At 33.5% G+C, this 25,372-nt stretch overlaps 1 protein-coding gene across 1 annotated transcript in view; it reads right to left on the reverse strand.

The window, feature by feature from the left end:
• Positions 1-1,092: 1,092 nt before the first annotated feature.
• LOC123695274 overlaps positions 1,093-25,372 on the reverse strand; it is a 102,738-nt gene continuing 78,458 nt past the window's right edge. Inside the window, exons 6-12 of the mRNA XM_045641052.1 lie at positions 25,079-25,177; positions 24,571-24,689; positions 14,732-14,887; positions 12,275-12,509; positions 6,925-7,137; positions 3,980-4,232; positions 1,093-3,093 (exon numbers count right to left, since the gene is read on the reverse strand). Of these exons, the coding sequence (XP_045497008.1) occupies positions 1,873-3,093; positions 3,980-4,232; positions 6,925-7,137; positions 12,275-12,509; positions 14,732-14,887; positions 24,571-24,689; positions 25,079-25,177 (2,296 nt within the window). The 3' untranslated portion in view covers positions 1,093-1,872. The remainder of the gene's footprint in view (positions 3,094-3,979; positions 4,233-6,924; positions 7,138-12,274; positions 12,510-14,731; positions 14,888-24,570; positions 24,690-25,078; positions 25,178-25,372) is intronic.

Below are 25,372 nucleotides of genomic sequence, written 5' to 3' on the forward strand. Positions count from 1 at the left end.
TTAAATTTAAAACTTTTACGTAATATGTACCTAATCCCATTATTATAAAGCTGAAGAGTTTGTTTGTTTGTTTGAACGCACTAATCTCGGGAACTACTGGTCTGATTTGAATAATTCTTTCGGTGTTAGATAGCCTATTTATCGAGGAAGGTTATAGGCTATCATCACGCTACGACCAACAGGAGCGGAGCAATGCGTGTGAAACCGCGGGGAGCAGCTAGTTAATAATAAAATTTTAAAAGCACTTACATTTTTTATACTACAATATAATAAAGCATAATAATATAGTGAACGAAAAACGCGTGCAAAAAAAAAAAGAGATTTTTTAATCACACCAGTTGAAGTTCTTCGAATAACCGATATAATGAATTTTTTCTCCAATGAGAAACATATTTTACTTGGCTATGTGTTAATAATCTTCGTAATTACATACTGGCTACTGTAGGTAATAATAGGTATTTTTGATAATTACTGGCTACGACATTATTAATACTATATTAGTAACAATTTTCTCGTAAATAGTGCGATTGAGTATTTTAATAGTATTTATAAATGAAAATGTAACTTTTAAACCAACTTGTAAAGCTATGAAACAACTGAACCTATTATCCGTACACGATATTTAACTGATTTAAAAGAGATGGTATAGGTTACAATTTTTTATGAATTAGGTATTCTTCTTGTATAAAAAAAATGTACCTAAGGTTTGCAAAAAAACACTGCAAAAAGAAAACTAATCCGTACTTAGACGCCTTACTGTTCAATTATTGTTCATTTAAAGTAATTCCTACAATAGACATTGTATTCAAATGAAACTACAATAAACATAATAATGTCTAAACTAATCTAAGAACAATACAGAATAAGGAACACAGTCACGTTATTATTTATCCAAGTTCATATGTTCATTATAAAATTTATGCTGCGATTTTGCATTCTTTAGCAGCTTTAAGATATCATGCACAGATAGTAGGTATTTTTATCATTTTAAATGAGCTACGAAACTTTAAATAAAAAAGTGCTATCAATATTCTTGTAATCAGTCGGCAGTATTGGTCTTATTTAATTTCAACAGATCTATACCACCAGAATTATCAACTATCAGAATGCTTCGATAGAGATGCCAGCTAGGCTATATGAGACTCAATATTTCAAGAGCTAGAAAGAACTAGAGAGAAGAAAAGAGAAGGAACTAGAAAGGATCTTTAAAATTAGGAAACAGGATCTTTAAAACAGGAAATAAAAGTTTAGGGTGTATTGATGAAACCAATGCAAAATATCTTCTTTTAATCACTTTAGGTATGAGTCCAGATGGTTGGGAAGTTTGAAATAAAGCATTCACTACCATTGAATATAAAGAAAATTAGTATACAAAAAAAAACGTGAAAATGTGTAAATCTATCGATAATATGTCTAGCTCACATCTCTTGTAGAACTACACCCTTAATACTTACTTAGATCACCAATCAATATGGCTACTATCACCGTTTACTAACCTATGATCTTCAAGCATCTTTCAATATCAGAGTAACTAGAGGGTATATACACTAATTACAACAAGGTTTGAGTGCCAGATCTAAACATTAATACGCAGATTAATGAACTTCTAATCGTATAAACAACTATAGGGTTACAAAAACACTGGAACCAATAAATCGCATAATCTAAACACAAACATACATGTACAGAAAATATGAAACTTTGTACAAATCTAAGAACCTCGTAACGTGATGTAAAGTTAATTTAATAATCAACAAACGATTCCGGCACTCAATATAGTGTCTGTCAATGTAAACTCCAGTCCAAGGGAAGATCCCTAGACGCTGAGCGAGAATGGAGCGTGGGCGGCGCGTGCGCACCGCGGGCCGCGTGTCAGTAATCCAGGGACTCTTCATCTGGGGACCGCTTGCGGCAGCACAACCTCCACGCTGCTCCCAGCGCACATACACATATAGCTATAGCCAGCCCTGCTCCTAAAGCAGGCGCCAGCCAATCACCACTACCATTCATTCGCGCTCCTGTACACAACTCTGGAGCCTCATCGTGCAACTTTCCCAACTGTAAACCACTTAACGCATCCAAGTAACCAAGTCTACGCAAACTGTCCTCTGAATACGCTTCCCTTGCTCGTTTTTCTTCGGCAGTCCAGAATCTTCTCTCCCCGCCGGTTATATTTGGACAATTGACAACCCCATTACATATTAAACTAGCTGGGATGCATAGCGCTTCTTCTCCAGGACATATGAAATCGCAGTTGTGTCCTTCAGGGCTACCTAAACCACTGTCGGTCAAACGTGACGTCATTAACGTACCGTCAGAGTTTTTCGGTAAATGGTATAACCCTGTCCAAGCAATTTTGAATGCTGCTCGCGCTGGCGACGCACTTCCAATAAACACAATTCTGATAGACCTCGTTTTTTCTTTTTCTATTATTAATGGATCATCCAAAGATTCAAATCCGAGTTCACCAGCTGATAGAATAGGCAGTTCCCGAGCAAAGGATACATTTTCGCCACACACTGATAAATATGGTTCTATACGACCTGGTAGATAAATTTGAATATTACCATCATCACAGTGTCGCGACGCAAATTTGATGCTATCAAAGTGCAGCCAAATATCTCTCTTCTCCTCTATTTCCAGGTCCCATATACATTGTATTCTCTTAGGTGGTTCTGTGTATCCCAGTGCTTCTAAATGCGGATATACTATTTCCCCATCAGACGCAGCGGCTAGAACTGCTGGTCCACAAAGCGGTCCATGCACGAATTCGTATCTAGCTTCAAAGAGCGGAGAAGGATTTTTAAAGTACGACGCCGCAGCATGAGCATTGTCAACAATTAATTGTAAGTTCAAAGTTTCACCAGACGAAACTACTCTATAAGGCCTTGCACGAGATACTGTATTTGCGTGCTTTGCGCAAAGACAAGATCCTACAGATCTCTGAACGGCTAAATGTAAAGGAAGAGGCGTTGTTGTCATTCCAAGGGATAAGTTTGCAGCCCTTCCTCCAGGGAAAGGCTCCCATATGATTAGTTTATCGGCTCTGTCTTCGTAGCAGTTTTGACAAGAAACTGGTGTGTAGGGGTGTTCCTGCAAAAAACAGATAATGAAAATATGTGTATTATTAAAAATGGTATTGACGTTATAATAATAGACGAAATAATGGTTATTGATGAAATAGTAAAGTTTCCATTCTGTTTAATTTCCCGTTCTCTTTTAAAATTCTGTTACATAAAAATTGAAGACAAAGTTTTATCGAGATATAAAATATTAGCAATTTAAATGTCCATTTCGAAATAAACAAAGCCAATAAAGTAAGTTAAATTTAAATCACTACTCGTCGCTATCAATTCTACGTTAAAAATAAATAAATCGTCTTCATTGGAAATCGAGAAGCGTGAATGAATCAATTTCATTGCGAGAAGTAAATAAAATTTCAACAAAACATCAGCTATTTATTAAATCGCCGTGAATATCGGAGTAAACAACTGTCTGATACTGATATTTCACTATTTAAATAAATACGTTCGGATTTTCATATATTAAAGGCACTCGTTACGCCTGTAATTATGAGTACAGATTCAGTTACGAATATTATTTATGTAGTGAAAATTATATTGAAACATTTTGTTTCATATGATTTAAAGTTATGGTAATGAACGATATATTACCGTGGTTATCATAAATTATTATTGGAACCGTTAACGTAATTGGTATTTCGATAATGTTTTTATGGGTAGATAAGCGATTATATAGTAGTCTTTAATAAACTACCCGCATGGCAATAGAATGATGTTTCAATCATATAATATTTCTATGATGTTTCAATTATTAAACTTGCTTATGAAAATAGTACATACACAACTTAATCTTTGCATTATGTGCAATGAACATTTCATAAATTATCATTTCCTTAATCATAAGTGTCTTATTTTAATATACAATTTACGCTGCCAAAATTGCATCATAAACTCACCTTAAAATTAACACTCATTATAGTCAATATGACCCTTGCATATATCCGCTTGTCCGTTACGAATCTGTACAAGCAATGCACGTCCTCTCCCGGCGGCGCCTGCTTGTAAACTAACGTGTTGAGCGGCGAACGCAGCCGACCTGCCCTCTGCTTCCATGACGCGATCACTTCGTCGCACGCGGTATTTGGTACGGGCTCGCCAAAGCGGGTATTATTGAAAAAGTCGTAGTGCGCCCAGTAGTAGAGGGATGAGCTGTAGAATATGTTCTTGTTAATACGTTTAGTTCTATATTTAATTATTGCATTTAGGTTGGGTTAGTAGTAGATAGAAATCTTTATTGAAAACTTTAAAATGATACAAATACATAGTATATTTGGAGAAACTAAAGCCTGTGTTAAAAAGTAGAGGGATGTGCTGTGGAATGTTATTTTTAGTTTATGTTTTGCATATAAGTGTAATGAGGAGTTGGAATCCTGGAGGAGGCTTAAAACTTTAAAGTGATAAGGTCGATATATAATTTTAACTGTATCAGTATGTGCTTGTAAACTTTAACCAACGTAATTTGATTTATGTTATGAAATATAATCAGATTTTTTTTATATGTTGCACCAATTTGTTTTAAAATAAACGTAATTGTATATTAACTAGCAAGTTAAGTTAGTTTTATACATTTTTCAATTAAAAAAAAAAAATTATGAATACATAATTGCTTTAATTTCCAAGCACCTCATAATATTATGTCATGTATTTTACTAAAATATTTAAATAATGTTCACATTACGAGTCGTAGTGACGACATGAAAGTGATGAAAGTAGAACAGTCTATTTGCCAAATTTGGACTGAATTGTAAGCGAGTTTGAACAAAACTAGAGAAGAACAACGACTAGTTTTAGTTTCTTATGTTTTTCTGTAGATACTGTCTCACAGATGCTGCGTAATATTTTTATATTTGAAGATCTTTTGTAAGAACTTGCAGAAATTAAGTTTTAGTTTGAGTTTAATGTTTATTAGAATTGGAAACTTCATTTAGTCTGTTTAACGGACTGGCAACTCTACAAAACACATCTTACTTAAAATATATATTTATTCATTTTATGTATTTTTAACACTTTTATAATGAAATTATACAACGGGCTCTCATGCAAATATATTTGTACGTGAAACGCTTAAAAAATCATGAAAAAAGTGCGCCAAATTCTATCTCTAATCTGTATTCCCGAACTTTTAATTCATCAACGAATTTGAAATAATGGAGCATATAAAAGAAGCCGTAAATAATATACCTCAAACCAAACGTACGTCCATTACTTGGAAATCACAATCCAATTAACGACCAAAAAACATCCGTATTACCGGGCAATATAACCTAAATAACCGAGCTTAAGATGTTATCGCTAACGTTGGAAATAATATGAGGGTAGTAACAAAAGCCAACGCTGTAATGGACGCCAATTACATGATTAGAAACGATATTGACCCATTCCGTAGTGAAGGCGGCACACAGAGCGAGCAGCCTCGCGAAGCGATTGTGCGCAAAGCAGCTTGGTCCAATGATGTAACAAGAAAAAAAGAGCGTGTGTGCGCACACGTGTCAGAAGTGAAACTTCTTTGGCAAGATTCAAAGATACCAAAATCGTCGCTTTACTCCATGATGTGGCGGTATTGCCATGGTGTAGATATGTTATTATAACGAATGGCATGTGAAAATTTGCTAATGCCATTTTTTCAGTCTCTTTTTTACTCACTTTGAATCATGCCATCTCACTTTGTTTAAATCGTGTGTGCATTTGTGTGCTGTTTTAGAAGATCGAACGTTGTATTGGTAACCTATCTAAATATTTTTAATCATAATATCATTAGCACATCATTAGCACACAGCTCGGTCAGTGAGAACGTGGCAGTTCGAGGAAAATGACGTCACATGCGCTTTCTCGGGCGTACTGCTTCGCGAGGATGCTCGCTCTGTATGGACCCGCCTATTGAACTGTTCCGTATTGATTGCTATGTTAGGAATGATGTATTGAATCTTGCATATTCTTGAGTTATTGTGCCTTGTGATTCGATACGTATTGGTAAGGTCTCGAGTATAATAGAGGGGATCTTATTGTGAAATACGTTGTTAATTTGTTATACTATTTGTTTGTAGTTATTTTCTTTGTAGCATTTTTTTGGTTTTTAAATGATTATAGGTATGTATTTAAATACATTAAGATAAGTATATCGTGATATAAATTAGATAAATGGAAAATAATTTTCTCCACGTGTGTGTATGTTTTGTGTATTTGGAAATTAATGTATTGTTTTCTACTAAATACACAATGAATGTGAATAATATGATAAATAATTTTAATAAGATTAACGATAAATATATTGTATACGTTGAAATAATATTATATCATGTGTATCCAAGCGTAGGCATCCTATAAATAGAAATATCGAACAAATTCAATCAATGACGAGGGTTCTTGAGTGACCTGACTGTCTAAGGCGTTGTTATTTAAGGAGAAAGACGGGGGGTTCTTATCCAGCCATGGTTGAAAATATTTAATTTTCTTGTACAGTTTTTAAAGCACATTTACTCGAAATATGATTAAACGAAAAAAATGAATATTTTAGACACATTATATTATATTTAAACAATAGATTATTAAATAAAATATTATCACAGACTTGCACAAGACTTGCAGAGTTAGCTTATAGATATAGACCCATCCGTGCATTGTCTAAAGTTTTTTTACTAATAAAAAGAGCGTGTGTGCCGAGCACACGTGTCAGAAGTAAAACTTCTTTGGAAAGATTCAAAGATTACGCCTTATCAATGACATGACGGTATCACCATGACGCGACATTTAATTTTTTCTCTCAATGTGCCTAAAGAAGTTTCACTTCAAAAATTTCAGGTAAATTATCAATAACAAATGATGAAATATCTAAAGTACTTACCCACTATAACTGCCAGTTTTGCTCTCAAATCTCACAAACATCGCGTTGCCAGTGGACACGAAGTCATGTTTCTCCATCGGTCTACTAAATGTGTCACAGAACGTCTTGATAATCTTAGCGTCGTCAGGTCGAGGCGCGTCATACAGCGTCAGGGACTCGCCACAGTCCCCTGTCCATGGCACTATGGGAGATTCTATCCGGTTGATTCGGAAGCTGTTGAGAAAATGAACTTTATGATTGGGGGTGAAAGTTCAAAGTTGCTAGTTTCAATTTTATATAGGTAGCAGATATCGTTATAAATGATGTTGAAGAAAATTAGATGCATTATAAAAATAAAATAGTTATACAATGTATTATTAGTATTAGTTTGTAATTAAAGTTATAAAGCTGAGGAATTTGTTTGTTTGTTTGAACGCGCTTATATCAGGAATAACTAGTTCGAACTGAAAGAAAAATGCGTTAGATTCTCGGGGGAGACTAGACTACATCGGGGAAGGAACGAAAAGGAACTACATTTCATTGCACTGCGACTAATATGAGCGGAGCAGAAAATATGATAAATGTTGCAAAAATAGTCCTTTTGACAACAGACGAAGTTGCGTGGGTCAGCTAGTGTGGTACCAATCAGGTTATCAGTCCTTATAAATATTTAAGTTAGATACAAGAACCACGCCACAGTTCACTGTCAAAAGAAAAACGATGAATTCTGTACGGCTGAAGTCTAACTTCCTCCTTTTGTTAATATTTTGTATCGAAGATAGTTTATTATAATAACTTTGTAATAAATAAGGTCTATATTGTGTATGTTAGTTTATGGACGTATATTGTAAGGACGTCAGTCCTCTGTTTGTGTTATGTGGTTAATATTTGCAATAACCTCAAGAATGTTCGGTTCAATGGACCCAGGATTTGAAACAGAGGAACAGGGAACTGACATTTCAATGTGGTGAAGCTTTCACGTGGAAAGTGATATTTGATATGACTTTAATTGAATATTATTATGACATAGTATTATACATTTAGAAATTAAAGACTTTTAACAGATTTTAAACGGGAACATACGCTCGCTGTATAGAGTTCGAAACCTCGAGTTGAAAAAAATTACATATCAATCGTGTTTCTAAATTATTAAATTCAGTTAATTTGCCTACTCACTAATAGTAGTTTTATAGAGCGAAAGAATCATTTATGGTGTTCATTTACATTAGATCCATCTAGAATAATTTCTTATTTAACCTAGTGAGTTTTAAAAGAAGCTTCTTACAGAACACTTATATTTTCTGGAATCAGGCTTTCATATTGTTCGATAAATAGTAGCATAACATCTTTGAAAATAAGATGTTATAGGTACCTATTATGTTACGTCAATAAACTTGTAAATATGAATTCTCAATGTTTATGAATTTAAAATGAGTATAATTTTAATGTTTTAATTTATGAAACAATTTAGTATGTTCATTATGAAACAATTTAGTGTGTACATTAGATGATTTTTATATGAAAAACAATAAATTTTTACACGAAAACGTTATCATAAAATGGCATTTTTATTACTAAACTTTTTAATATTAATTTTACGATGTCGGTCATTGTGATATTTTTCGTTCTTGTAGTAAAATGAAGATTTAATATTGATGCTACATTTTCAGTTGGAAATTTTAGCGCTCCATTTTGTTTTATTTTAGGGTTCCGCGGCCGAATACTGTGAAAATTTTATGAATGTCGTCCTTTTATAATATATTGGTGGCATGAAAAAGTTTTAGAAGTTTTTATTTTAGAATTAAATTTGTAGTTATATTGAGCTGTACGGTGAAAAAGTCACGCACTTTGAAAAGCAAACAAATGGCTTGTTCATTTTAGTATTTTGAGAATACACAATGAAAACAATAAAAAAAATCAAAAGGCAGGTTAATGAACTTTGAGTAGGTTTATTCATTTTTAAAGCTTAAGAAATACTTTTTTTCTATATAAATGTAAGTTATTTGTAGTTGAAAGAAATACCTCGCTTTCAATAACATCAGATTTTCTGAATGAAAAATGCAGGTAAATGTGGTGGGCGGGAAATTATTGGATATTCAAAGAAATGTGGCATTCAAAGTAATGGCATCGAATGCTTTTGATACGAAATATAGCTTGTAATGCTATGTTGAATTTTTGTTTTTAAAGTGAAACTTTTATTACATCGTCTCGAACTTTTTTGTCTGTGTAGCGCATGTCGCGTGACGCACGATACGTACGATAATTATCGTACAAATACGATAATTTTTAGTTAAATGTCTATAGTGTGAAAAAAAGGTTCACTTTTACCGTGGTTTCATAAAACCACACAACATTTTTTTTATTATTTATTAAGCTATTGCATAGCTTCTATCGCGGGCCTTGAGCGCGGGGACCGAATCGAGAAATTCCGTAACGAAAAACCTCACGCTCCCCACTCCGACGGGCTCGGAGGTGTGGCTGGAAGCATCCGATAGCTTTACCGTGGCAGTCCCCGAGTGAGAGTTTTATTTATTTATTTAATCTTTATTGTAAAATAAAAGAACAACATAACCATTCAAAATTTACAAATGGCGGCCTTATGGCTCTAAGCCATCTCTGCCAGGCAAACTTCAGGTAAAGGACAGAGCATAATATAGCAAAAGCTAGGAAGCCAAATAACTAATTAATTAAATATTTACAAATATTATTGTCCTATTTTAATAGAATCTTGTACTATTATGATGCCATATTTACCAAGGAATATAGGCTATGCATACTTATGTCATCTATATATCAGATCAAACCGAACGAAGTCGGGGCAGATTTTAAGTTGTATGTATGTTAATAAAATAGGTTATAAACAATTCAAGGATTTATCTTATTATATCTATATCAAAATATGTTTAGCCGTTTAATAGCAAACATTCAATCGCAAACTAAACTTCAGCAATCATAATAAAAGTATGGTTCTACTGAATATAATCGTCTATTATGGCAAGCAAACAAACATATAAAAATTTATAGGCATAGTATGTTTGTTGACGTAAACTCGCTATTATTGAAGATTGCTCTTTATATGCTCACATTTTCTTTTACTGAGGTAATCGTTCAAATTAAAAAGCAATACTATCAGGAGTTAAAAAGACACAAACCCAAAAAATCCTATTATGGCATTTGTTACATTGTGATATAGATATCTCTTAACCTAAAAATGCTTCTAATTCCTTAAACAAAACATAATATGACGACGCGGTTGGCGCAGTGGTAAAGTAACTCCCTACTGAGCCGACGGTCCCGGGTTCGATCCCCGGTCAGGGCAAATATTTGTGTGATGAACTCAATTATTTGTTCTTGGGTCTGGGTGTTATTATCTATATATATGTATTTATTAAATATTATATTTATCGTCGCCTAGTACCCACAACACAAGCCTTAATTGAGCTTACTGTGGGACTAGGTCGATTTGTGTAATAATGTCCTATAATATTTATTTATTTATATATTCTTTTCAGTCGGTTAAAATAGCTCAGTATAAGTCCCACGGTACGGGGTTTATGCATTTCACATCTGTGTCATCGATTTTCTGATTAGTCGTTTATTTCCTGAGGGACTGTTTATTTATATTACTGATGCATATATAGGTAGAAAGATTCTACGTGTCCGTTTGTAGAGCCTTTTACTTAATGAGATGTATTTTTAAAGGGACATCCATACTAATATTATAAATGCGAAAGTAACTCTGTCTGTCTGTTACTCAATCACGCCTTAACTACTGAACCAATTTGCATGAAATTTGGTATAGAGATATTTTGATACCCGAGAAAGAAGAAGGCTACTTTTTACCCCGGGACATAGGATAGGTTTTATCCCGGAAATCCCACGGGATCGGGAACTATGCGGGTTTTTCTTTGACTGCGCGGGCGAAGCTGCGGGTGGAAAGCTAGTTATTAATATGGAAGAACTACTGGATTCATTTTGAAGTTTCACTGGCAAATAGTTGATTTTACATTGAAAACAATTCAATAAATAAATATATTGAAAAAACTAAATTAATACGCTTTAATACGATAAACTTATGAAATTGATGATGATGATGACTGATGTTGGATAACCTAAATAAAAAAAAAAAAAAAATATTATGTTGTCATCGATCCTTGATAAGTATACAATTTTGAATTAAGTCTGTCCGTTTTATGTGAGTTAAAAAGGTCAAAAACGACTATAAGGAGACGGTGAAGCGAATATAAAAAGTAATGTACCATCAACGGACGTGAAAAGAATTTATATTAGGTCTCGAAAACTTGGAACTTGTTAATTAAAATAGAAAGTAAATTTATGAGAAGTAGACTCTTTTGATTTATGTACACTATAAAAATTTATATCATAAGTGTCTATGAAAAGTATGAACGCAGCTACATATTGTATGACGTAGGTACTAGGTAACATAATATAGGTAACCTATCGAGTCCTGTGTAACATGAAAGGCCACTAGCACACTCTTTGATGAGTTAAGTGGGAAAAATGGGTCTCCATTGATGTGAACTTTTTAAAAGGCTAGACTATAGTTATAGCTAGCAGTTTCAATACGAGTATATAAAAGACTAGCTGTGCCCCGCGGTTTTACCCGCATTGCTCCGCTCCTATTAGTCTTAGCATGATGATTATAATATGTCTTCATAAATAAATAGGCTATCAAACACTAAAGTTATTTTTCAAATCAAAAACTTAGTTCCTGAGATTAGCGCGATCAACCAAACAATCTCTTCAGCTTTATAAGATAAGGATAGATTTTATACAACGTTTTCGAATATGAGATAAATTTTTAATATTAAGAAAAAATTATGATTATACAAAAGGGATGATGGATCGTATGCCTGAATGAATCTGAATAAAATTTAGGACACCGATTTATTTATAACCTGGGATAGCAAAAATTCTTTTTCATTCAGGTGTCACGCGTAAATTCATTCAAGCTGTTTTTATGTGAGATCACGCGGATATTTTCGCGGTAATCATTACCGATTAGTTCTATATTTGACAAATGACAGTTATTTGACAAAATTCCCTCAAATATCGTCGAAAAGTGCCAGATATTGTGAATAATCACACAAGCACACAAACATTCAAAAATACAAACACGAAATTAAATTTATTTCTAACATCTAATTACAACTATTGGACATAATTTTATATTTTATTTTATTTTACAAATAACAAGCTTATTCACGCAACTTCTTTTCTCTGCACGCGATGAAAATGTTTCTCAATCGACTATCCAGCATAACAATAATTTATCTGTTGGTTAACTTTTTGAACCAACCACACAATAAAACTATTCATCTTTATAACACTACCATACATATTTATTTACCTTGGAAAATACAGCCTCACAACTTGACCCGGAAAGCCCTGCATCAGATACGTACAAGACGTGTGAGGTGGATACCAATGTGCCACAGACAGGAATATGCCCTCAGTGTCTCCAGACTTCTTCAGAGATTCCGCTGTGAGGAGCCAGTCGCAGTTACCGATCTTGGAGCCTGGAGCTTCCACGTGCCCTGGCCAGTTGCCGACGTTGAAGTGGAAACCCGTGTTCAGGAGAGGACCTGGTAAGATAATGGTGATAAGTAAATAATCTTTAATTTATTAGTCATTCACGTGTTTTTTGATGGGAATATCATTTTCCTACCAGTACCTGCCGTACCTTTATAAAACACTAGCTTTTCGCCCGCGTCTTCACCCGCGTTTTCAAAAGAAAACCCGCATAGTTCCCGTTCCCCTGGGATTTCCGGGATAACCTATCCTATGTGTTAATCCAATTTACCCTCTATATATGTGCTAATATAATCGGTTCAGTAGTTTATGCGTGAAAATCATACATACATACCTTTCCTCTTTATACTTGTTTTTTTTTTTTCAATAAATGAAATATTATTACCCTTACGTTTATCTACACCACTATAAGAAGAGGGATTCGATTTATCAATTCATCAACCAATATAAAACTACGAAATTTCACGTAACATAGATCACAATTTTTAGTTTTAATCCTATCCTAAAAACCTGTATCATAATGCCATTAATTCGTTATACTATTAATTCGAAAACGAAATAATCTCGAAACAAAATATCCAGCATAAATTCCCATTCTCCAAGTATAGCAGCGTTAATAAAATTGTAACTTCCAGAATAAACTTGTAAAGTCGAGATACGTGAGGATGTGATGAGCGGAGTAGTTCACTGGGCTAACTACGGGAACTTTCCATGATTAAATACTGAACTTTGTTCCGTCGCCATTTTTTATGGCGAGTCTCTGAACATTTTTGAAGCGAAACTTCTTCAGGCGCGTAGTAAAATTACTTGACAATACCGTGACGTCATGGAGTGGCGATTTTGGTATGTTTGATCTTATAAAAAAAGTTTCACTTATGACACGTATGCTCGGCACACACGCTCTTTTTGTGTTGTAAGAAATGTTTGGGACTGATTTTGTATACTAAAACTCTGGCTTGTGATGGATGGAAATTAAAACGGTATGACCTAGTTTTCTTAAGAATGTATAGTTGCTGTCGGTGTAAAATGCAAAATAGGTTAAGTACTTAATGAGTTCATCCATGACAGACAATCACGTCTTTTCTCTGAATTAGTACAGATACAATATATTACTGCATATAGATTTAGTATACCGTTAATTGAGATTAAAAAAAACTAGGGCAATGTTATTCGTCATTCTAATTACTGTTTCGGATGTATCATACATATTGAAAAACTTTCAAAACGTCGTTATTAATTCTAGAAAGAGCACAAAGAGGCATTCTCAAGGTCATTCTTCATAAACCTTTTAGATATCCAACTGACCAGCTGTATAGGGAAGCTAAAATTCTGAATGTAAGGCAGACATATATATTGCAAATAACACTTAGACAACATAAAATAACACCTCTTTGTGCTGTCTCTTCTGGTAAGAGAAGAAATGACCTTGTATGCTCTAACCTTATTCCGCGTACTGGTTTCCTTCGTCGCCAATCTTCATACATGAGTATATTTTTATATAAAAAGGTCAATAAAAGCCTTTCTATACACAATCTTACCTTAGTAAAATGTAAAAAGAAGGTTACAGAGTGGTTGCTGACCCAGAATTATTCAGATACTGAACAGTACATAGTTCAAATAAAAATTTAGCAAATGCAACCACTATAATGGCCACTACATCCACTCACGCGCTTACACACTCATTCACACATACATTCACACACACACACACACACACACGCACACTCATACATACACACAGGCTCACACATGCATGCAAACGCGCACACTCATTCAAACACACACGCACAACATATGAGTATATCTACAACTTGAGTTAAAATGTATAATTTAAATTTTATTTTGTATAGTTTTGTATAAAAAATAGCTAAATTACCTAAATCATTATTTAAGTTAATATTATGCTATAGTTTTGTTATTATTGTGTCATTAAGGAAGGTGGACCCCAAAATACAGGCTGTCCTAGTTTGGGGTCCAAATGTTACATGTTTGTACCTAACCCACAAATTGATCAATAAATGATTTTTATTTTTATTTTATTTTAAAAAGCAAGAACCCAAGCTTTTCTAATATTTTTAAATAAGTACAGAAAAGTTTTTAAAAAGATTAGAAAAACTACTAAAATAAAGAAAATAAAGATGAGACTAGAAAAACTACTAAAATTTCTGTTTTTAGTACCCCACATGCATCAAAGTAAACCTTATCTAACATTGAACATAAATCAATTCCTAAAGGCCGTTTAGAACAGAGACGTTACAGAAAGTTATGCAGATACCTGCGGGCGAACTGACGAACTCGACAAACAAGTCCTGCGAAGTGCCGATGATGGAGTATGGAAATTTGCCCATCCCGCAGAAAGTTCCGATCACGGCGGATGACTCGTCCTTCCCGTCGTAGATACGGATGTAGTCGTATGGACAGTTCTCTGAACCTGGGGGTATTGATTGTTAATATAATATCTAGTGAGTAGTAATTCTTGTTATGTTATGATAAAAGGCTAAAAGAAGATTAAAATATGATAGTAATTTACATAAATGATGTTGATGTCTGTTTAGTATCACCTGTATATTATTACTGGTCCCAGTTAAGTTTTATGTACTCTGACGTTTCAAAAGAACTTCTAAAGGAAGTCTAGTTGTACAAATAAATGTTTAAGTTAAAATTGTATATTATTTATCATTTGACCATCTAATTCCCTATCTAAAAAATTAACATTGTCGATAAGATACTCGGTGTAATTTTTTTCTATCAAAAAATATTATAATGTTGACATTAACAGCAACATTAGGAAAAAGCAAGAAGCTTATATACTCTAATACACTGGAGATTGCACTATGACCATTAACTTGAAACAAGAAACTATGACATTCAATGACGTCAGTCATGTTATTTGTCTCTTTCTGTCGAGTGACCACGCTGGTTTGTAAATTCAGGATTTTTCAAAATAGAAAAAACTAAAAATCATGGTCTATAAATAATAACGACATATATTTTTAACAGTATTTATATTATAATATTATGGTCATACTTTATAGGTAGGTACATACAATTTTAATTGGTATAGAATGATAGTTATAAATAACTTTTGGCTACAAAGCTTGGATATGAACCGATATATAGCATTAACATCCTTTGTAAATAGAGGAAAGTTGTGTTTTGCATCAGATGCTGTTTACCAAATTGTTAGCTACTCAGATCTTCTTTTTAAACGCGTTGCTTCGACGGGTCAATTTCAAGCCAGAATCATCAAAGAAAAACTGTTTATAGCAGCCTTGCACAAATTTCAGCTAACTTTACAAAGTTTATATTTTTTCAAAAGGTATTTTTTTCTGGGTCGTAATCCTCAGTTACCTTGATGGGCACATATCGCACGCTGAGAATGAAAGTGACCTAAAACGAAATTCTTGTTTTTTGGGAATCATCAAAAAAGTGTTCGTAATTTACAGAACTATTTACAAATCATGTCATAATTTGTTCGCATGCAAAGTTATATAGGATATTAAAGTCTGATATCATTTTAGAGGATATTGTCCAAACATACAACCCATAAAAAATAAATAAAATTAAATTTAAATATTTTTTATCTTTTTTTAAAAATTACCATTAGATATTGCGTCACTTTAGTACTGAAAACTTGTAAATCGTCTTTGACTAGTTTGGGAATGAGTCACTTTAGTATTTTTTTACTATGCATGCATTTGGACGTAACCTGAATTATGTCAACTTAGTATTAAAATATTAATGAGAAGTAGTCTAATGAAACCAAAATGTTAACTAAGAAATTATATTTATTGTTTGTTTCAAGACTTATTTTTACTATTTACTTAATACGTATGGGGCAAAAAACTCTAATATTGGTATTATTAGTTTAGTTTTTTTGTTTTTTTGTTTAATTTAATTGAAGTACTGAGTCAAATTCTTCTAACAGCTGCGAGTGAAGATCTAGGTAATGAGATACGATGCAGCAACAAGTGGTTTTACGACGAATGCCAAAAGGTTACTAACGAAAAGAATGAAGCATACCTATCGTTACAGCAGGCCTACACTTGCAGACGAGAGAGAGCATAAAGCGCGACGAAGGAAAAAAAAAACTACATAAGAGAAAGAAGAAGAAATGTTTTGATGTCAACCAGCTTGAAGAGATTGCAAAAAGTTACTCAAGGAAGGACTCGAGAAACTTAGCTCTATCCAAACTAATAGAGGTAGGAAAGATTTCAAACCTAGAACCTCAGCTTGTAAAAGTAAAGATGGCGAGCTACTAAATATGTAGTAAGAACGATATTATTAAAAGATGGAATTAGTACTTCCAAGAACTGCTAAATAGCACAGAAACTGCTGAAACATCATCTTCCATACAAAATTATACTAACATCCCAGATATCTCTCTGCCTACAAATAGACCAAGTTAAATTGGCCATTAGGAAACTCAAAAATCATAAGCCACCAGGAACTGATAACATCTCTGTGGAATTGTTAAAATATGCTGAAACTTGCTTTAAGGAGAAATTTTACGAGCTGATAGTCCAGGTGTGGAAGTCTGAAACGACGCCCTGTTAAGTTATGGGTTTTAATGATAACAACGATTATTTAGCACAATTTTCTTTATTCTTTCTAAAAGGACATTGCTTTACACATTGCATAGGTACAAGAACCACAGACTAAGTACAGGGTTGCCACAGTGACATAAGAAAAATTAAAGTTAAATTTTTGTAATATAATCTAATACGCCCGATGAGAGGAACACCGCTGTAATATAGGGTATATACAGCGGCGTGTACTGCACAAGAAAGGTGACATATTTGATTGCAGAATTATCACGGTTTATCTCTTTTAAACACGGCATATAAAATCTTCGCTTATGTCCTTTTCAATAGAATATCTCCATACACAGAAGACAAACTAGGCGACTACCAGTGCGCTTGGGGCCCTAACCGGTCGACTACTGATCAGATTTTCGCCTTGCGACAGATTCTTGAAAAAAACACTTGTGTTCAATCATGTCATATTATTTTCGTGGATTTCAAGGCTGCATACAACAATGTTCACCGAAATTTCCTGTACCAAGCGTTGACTGAGATCGGCATTCCACCACAATTGGTGTTACTTACAGCAATGATGTAAAAAAAAAATAACAAAGCGTCGTTCGGATCCATTCAGTATCTTGGAACCTTTTAGGGCAATGGAAGGCCTTAGGCAGGGTGATGCGCTCTCCAGCCTTCTGATTAACATAGCCTTAGAAAAATGCATCCGAGATTCCAGAAATTGAGACATCGGGCACTATTTTTCGAATAGATACAAATACTGGGATACGCGGATGACATAGACCTGGATCGCGAGGACGCTACCAGCAGTGATCCTCTACTGCTGTTAACGCATATCTTGCTATAGAACGAACTGCCCAAAAGCCCGGTCTACAAGTCAACACTGCCAAAACAGAATACCTGAAAGCTACTTACGAAACTTGGTAGGAATATTGTCATCGGCGACAAGGCATTCGTGGCTGTACGTGACTGTGTACCTGGCATAATTAATAACAAACCAGAACGAAATATCTGCAGAAATATGTAAACGAATTATGGCTGCTTCGGCCTTCTAAGATATTTTCGTTCGAAACTGCTATCCCGAAACATAAAGGTACTGCTATAAAAGACCCTACTAAGAACATACGGGTCCGAAAGTTGGGTCCTGAGCAAAAAAATGAGGATTGCCTGCTGGTGTTCGAGCGAAAAATCCTTAGACGGATTTTCGGTGCTGTGCTGGAAAATAGACATTGGAGAACGCGGTATAACCATGAGCTTTATGAAATGTACGAGGAGCCGAATGTCATAAAGACCATAAAACTAAGCCGTTTACGCTGGGCCGGACACGAGGCACGTATGGACGACAACAAGGCACCTCTGCGTCTTCTCTATGGAAAACCAGATGGGCCGAAACTCCGATGGTTGGATGGGATCGAACGATTGGTGTGAAAAGCTGGAGACAAAGGACCGAGAGATCTGGAAGAAAATACTGGACCAGGCCAAGGCCCACTAGCAGCTGTAGAGCCTCAGATGATGATGATCACTCAGCGAGGAAACTCTTGTATTTCATGATAACTTTTTGGGTATGAATTTTTCGTTTTCTTTTTCATTTTCTTGAACCATTTGTAATATAAAATCATCTTTAATCTCTTCATATAATGACCTAAACATAAATATTTAAACAAATTATTATTGAAACAACGACATAAACTTTAATACACCATAAAATTAGCTTATCAAAATATTATTAAAACGGCCTAATTATACATAATACACTTACACAAAGAAAGCATTTAATAAAGTACAGGCATAACATGAAATATGTCGTTACCTTTAGAATAGTTGATAATACAAAAATGACCTATTATGATTTAAGTCACAATTCAAAAACTGCATTTTAGTAAGAAGGTGACCTAATACGAAAAACGGTCTTTTTAAGATTAGAACATTGACAAAATATTTACTTACCTTTCGGTAAAAAAACGCCGCAATCAGGATTGAATCACTTTAAAACTAAGAAATGTAATCACTGTGCCGACATAATACTAAAACGGTCACTATTTTAGCGGAGGGACGTATAAAATACGCAAATTATAAAGAGACGCAACATACGTGTTTTTCTCTTTCTAGGTGACATAGGATAGTTTTTGATTTATTAAATGATAGAATACCTTATTTTGAGTCATTTTATGAGTATAACTCATTTTTGCAAAATTTTGAATTAGGTCACTTTCGTTCTCAGCGTGCGATATATTTCTTTTTATTTTACTTTTTGGAAAGCTGAAATACGTAAAACAAAAAAATATGAGGTAAGTTAAAAAAGTATAAATTTCAATGTAAAAACGAACAATCTTATAACTACATGTGAGTGCAATACCGATGTCATGTGTTGTTTCATTACTAGTAACAATCTTTAAAATGGTGTTCTAAATTTTCATCATAATATTGTTATTACCTTAGATTACAAAATAAAGTACAGATGGAGCATGACAACCGCCCGTCGCCCTTGTCAAAGAAAATACGAAATCAAAAACAAATACGTCGCTGCACCAGTGCTATAGCGCATAAAGTGTCATGCAATACGTCAAAGAGGGTTTGTAATTTTGGTAAAAAAATGCCGTCTTGTGATAATAAAACGCTGTAAAATTTGTTCCCGAAAACAAAAAAAAGATAAAACATCGTTTCACAGGTTTTCTGTAGATTATTTGGCTGATTTATTTCTTTAATACGAATAATAATTTTACAGATATGAAGGAATACAAAACTTCAACGTATGTTGCCAGTATTTTGAAAATGAATTTGCCATTTTTATTGGTAAAACGGTAAAATGGTTAAAAGATCTTCAGGGTAATGCTGTTGGATTTTTCGATCGTGAATGTGATTATTTGTATAGTGCACTAAAGGTTCATGATAATTATTAGATTATTTTAATAAGCATAATACATTATTTTGTTACTTTTATAAAGCTTAAAAACGTCATAGTCGTTTTCGCTAGCGATTTAATTTATGTGAACTCCATGATGGATATGATGAAAATAAAATGTCCCGTATTCTCGACTAAAAACTACCGCTATTCGTATTCATATATTATGAAAAATAAAAAATAATATAATTATTATAGTTAATATTGAAACTTTTTTTATGTAATTTATTTAATAAAAAATTGAATACATTTACAATTTTTTCCATATATAACTTTAGTAGGCAGGTACTTTATGTAATAAAAGAATTTAAATAAAAATTAAAACTTGACTTCTCATTTATGTATATAGCCTACGTCACTACCGCCACTAACATAATAATTCAGATCATTGCAATGAAACCTCACAACTCAAAATCGGTCCAACGGTTTATACTGCAGGGCGTGTCAAAGAAATATTATACAAACATCCATAAACTCGAAAAACATAACCCTCTTTTTTCCGTAGTCGGGGAAAAATTTGGGAAATTTTTCAATATCTGGCAACATTACACGCACACAGAAGCACCGTGTACGTACAGTGCAGCGGCGAAATGACAGCACACATAGCTTTATTGAAAATGACGATAAATTATTCGGTTTAGTTCGGCAACGCTCCATCTGTCTTTTATTTTGTAATCTAAGGTTATTACAATATATTCTCTTCGCTATCCATAAAAACTCGTCATCATGGTTACCTTACTTGTTAAATCTGTTTATTGAAAACTTGTTGAAAAATGATAAAGTATTAGGGAAATAACAAATTTAACATGACTGCTTACTAAAATGATGCTAAATTAGACAATTTTTGCCATTGAAATGATTCTAAACAGGTAAATGCAGGAGTATTGAGGAATATTGTAAATAACGTAAATATACACTTGCCTGTGAAATTCTATGCCAGAATTTGGTGTCCAAACACTTCTGCAATTTTGCACAATACAATGCATTCTTTATATTCGGAACATATTCATTAAATAAGCAACAATATTAACTTAAATATTCGAAGCGACGCAATTTTTTTGACACACATGCCATATTGACAAAGTGAGAGTTGCTACAATTTTATTATGGTGATGGGTAGTCACTCAGGGAGTATCGCTTTTTAATAATTGGTTCAGATACTTAGTTTATTTAGCATAAATAATAATTGTCTCATCCAACAATGCTTCGAAATGACGTTGTTGGCAATTTATCAACAAACTCATGTACAAAAACTAACCTTTTGCACAGAATATTACAGTGATTACAGCATACATAGTAGCCTTGGGAAAACTTCGTATTAACAGTGGCAATACCAAGTTAGGTGTGAAAGTGATAAAAAACATGAACTGGGCAATATTTTCTTGTTACACGTCAATGTTCATACCGAAATCTCCAGTGTATTAGATATAAGCTTCTTGGGAAAAAGTAATGCTCAATTTTATTTTTAGTAGTGGCTCTCATGAAAGTGCCAATGAGTCGTCATATTGAAAAATTGATAGTTGGCAAGATTTACGAAGCGATTTCAGAATTGCACTTAGCTAGCTCATTAATTATACTAATCAGTGACCTTCGTATTAAAACACGAAGGAATTTTGTTAGAGTGGTTTCATTTGAATATATTAGTGCCATTTTGCAAGGCAAATAGTGGTAAAATAACAAGCCTCGAGACTTAGTCGTTGATTTTTTATCTATGTTTAATACAGTGTTTAATAATGGTGATGACTGCGATGATGATGATGATGATAATGGTAATGATGAAATTGATATTTTTGGTTTAATGGCATTCAAATGCTTTATAAATTTATAAAGAATACAAAAATTTGAATGAATGAATGAATGAATGAATGAAACATTTATTGACAACAAACGAAAAAGTATACAAGCCGCACAAATTTATAATGGTAATGATGATAATGATGAATTACTGATACTTATTCGTCATGAAAATCGATCAGCAAACAAAGCATACGCTAAATTTAATTCAGACATGGGATTACGACAGTCAATCAAATGTCTAGTTATATAAAAGTAGTTTCCATTTAATTTTTCATCTGTGACAAATATTTTAGCGCTATTGTTCGCAGAAATATTTACAGTAACAGCATTTCCGCGACACGCCACCGAACGACGCAATAAAATGCAACGACTAGGCGACGTTACGTAAAAAATAAACTTTCAAAATATAGTAATATGGTACGGTTTGACACAATTTTTCGGCATTTTTCTCATAAAACGTTATAATGGACAAATAACCTTTCATTGTCTTAATAATGAAGTATTCTTTCGGTTCATTAACTGGTTCTTAATGCCGTTGATAATAATGTTATTAATTCTCGACATAATAGAGTAGATACTAAATAAAGTTACTAATTAACTTATTTAGTATCTACTATTTTAGTATTATTGTCAATCAGTGTACTGAAATTTTAATAATATTCTGTTTAAAAGAAGACTTTAAATCACAATCATTAAAGAATTTAAATTGCACAAATGAATAAAAGAAGTTAGTTCTCTATATTTTCTGAAATACTAATAGACCTTTGCATACCTTAAAAACGTTGGATAAGCAGTCAAAAAAATAAATAAAATAAAATACGCAACACAACATACTCTGATCTGATCCCAATATCTAAAATTATATTTAAAATGCCGCGTATTTTTCAATCTGCGTTCCTTTATACCGTAATATCGAGATCATAAAGTATTTGCAGCACAGTTATGCCATAACAAATGGGATAGACAACTGGGCCAATATCGCCAATAGGCCTCCGAAGTATCCAATAATTTTTCTATCGCGAGGTGCGGTAATTTATCGCTATAATAAATAACGAATATCCCATAATGGACACGGATTCTTAGCGATTCTGGAAACTTCCACGCTCCCCGCTGTCAAAACTTTTCTGACACAGCGAGCCGCTTATTAGCCATCATTTTTCTGTATAGCTTTATATTTACAACTTTGAAGGTTCTGACCGATACTTTTTATGTTCCCGATAAATTTTTACTGAGTGAATGTAAATGCTTTTTATTGGGAATGAAGGAATGGTTACGTCAGAAAATATTTTTTATTAATATTATAAAAAATCTATACTCATCAATGTCCCTGCCAAAAAATGTATTAGTTACTATAAGAATCGAATTATAAAATAGCTGGGACCCCTTGCCATTCCATCGAAATAATATCAAATACCAAAAATGGCTTAACGGGCTCTTTACTGAGGGTCTTTTCTAATAAAATTACAGTATATTGACTTTACTGGTGAAATTGCCAATAACACGAATAACACTTGCATTTTATCTTCTTAAGAATGAAGCTATGAAGCTAATATAACATATTTTGTTTAAGTAATCCACCAAAACATATTCTTGTATAAAGTTGCCAAGACGCGACTGTTGACTGGCTTGAAAAAATTTTACAATGACCAATAATAATAATATGTGAATTTTATCTTGTTCAGAGTCAAACTAATATAACATAATTATTATCATATTTTAATAAAGAAGTATATCATTACAACAGCTCTTTTGATTTCAATTTCTAAAGGCTAAGGCCCTAATCCTAAGGCCCCTTAATAAAAACAGTTTCAGTGTTTTTATTAAGGGGCCTTAGGACAAGGTATAACTAGATCTAGGTATCAATGATCTTGTAAATACCATAATATTCACTAGAAACAATTATACATAGTTAGAAGGTACGATAGGAATGATCAAACGGCTTACCATATAATATGGCAGAGCAAACCATATTGCTCGTAAGTTCTGGATATAAGCCGATTATGAAGACTTAGAGCTTTGAGTCTTGGAAGCTATGGTTCTTGCGACATACTAATTAATGGGGATAATTTATCTACTGGTGTGTATTGGCAAGAGTGAGGCTGTATATGAAATTACGAAATATATAAAAGAAAGTGTAACTTGTGATAAAATAAATAAAATTTATATTCAATTCGATTCATAAACCGCATAATAACGCTTTCGTATTCATTGACCGTCGCGTTTCGTCGTCGCGACCGACTCGAATTTTATAGTTTATTTTTAAATCGTCTTACTCCTGTAGGTGTCGTTACAGAGAAATGATTCTTTCAGATAATTTTAAGGCTCAACCATAAATATATTAATACTTAATATTTTTCAAATTTAATACATCGAAATGAAGAAGATATTATTATTGAAGTGAAACTTCTTTATCGGGGTTGGAAAAAAATTTAGTGTAACGTTTTTTCGTTACGCGTGACATTTTTCCGTTACGCGCCATCTTTTTTTTATCCCTACCACGCGCGATTCGACGTATTTCTGTAAAGTTGCATATAGTAAATTATTTTTTGAAAAATAAGGTCATCAAGAAGTTTCACTTCTTACGTGTGTACACTAGTACACGCACACATTTTTTGATTATTATAATTACGTGTGTCTATCTCATCAGTTGGATATAACAGTACAACAAATAGGATTAGGTAGTAATGAAGCCTAAAAATCTTGTCTAGATGGCTTGATCGTTTAATCCAATTTTCCCAATCCAGGATTTGTATCATAGATATCAAGTCTCCAATTCATCCAGAGGGATAATAATAACGAAGCATTCACTCGAGATTCAAGAGTACAAATGAAATATGATTCCCTAGATTAGGTACGTCAATTAGCAAATCTCACCTGATGTGATAGGCCTCATGGGACAGGTCATAATGTTCTCGCAGCGCTGACCGTCTATATTAAATTCTTCGTTTTCTATGTACAGCTTTATGTATGGGAGCCTGGTGTTAAGGTGGTACCTGGGAGGAAGAATTAATTTTAGTAGACGAATAAAATATGATGTAATTAAAGTTGATAAGATTCCAGATGGAATTGTTTTAAGAGCCGAGTATGAACATTTTTGCAGTTTCGTGACGAGCTTAATTTTGTAGTGCAGGTAGCAATTTAATTGTATTTATGTGAAACTTTAATTTACTTTTATAGATATTAGAGCTTCTACTCTGTTGTCTGTTCAATGATACTAAACTTCCTTTCAAAAATATTACTAACAAAATATTAGGAAGGACATGCGATGACTCGACTACATACATCTGGACCACATTCCATAAGTAAGTAGCCCATACCATGTTCAATAATCCGACCCATAGATAACAAAGATGATGAAATTCTCCAATTTAATTAGACCCACCTGCAGTGCAGATTCCTCGGGTATACCCCAGGGTAGGCCGCGGACTGCACGTAGCAAGTCTGCAGCCGGCAGTCTCTGAACACTCTCTCGCAATATGATCTGTGAAGAAGATGTATTTGAAGACGTGTGTGTACTGCTTTATTAGGAAGAAATATTCTGTGTGAAGTTGTTCCAATATGATACATGTCGAGAAATAATAATTTTGATACATGTATATGGTAATGCTTATGTAAGTCATAGTGTTAGGTATTGTCATAGGTATATAGTCATAGGTATTGTATATGGTAATGCTTA

This window comes from Colias croceus, chromosome 11 (genome assembly GCF_905220415.1).
Source record: "Colias croceus chromosome 11, ilColCroc2.1".
In the NCBI taxonomy this organism is placed as follows: Eukaryota; Metazoa; Arthropoda; class Insecta; order Lepidoptera; family Pieridae; genus Colias; species Colias croceus.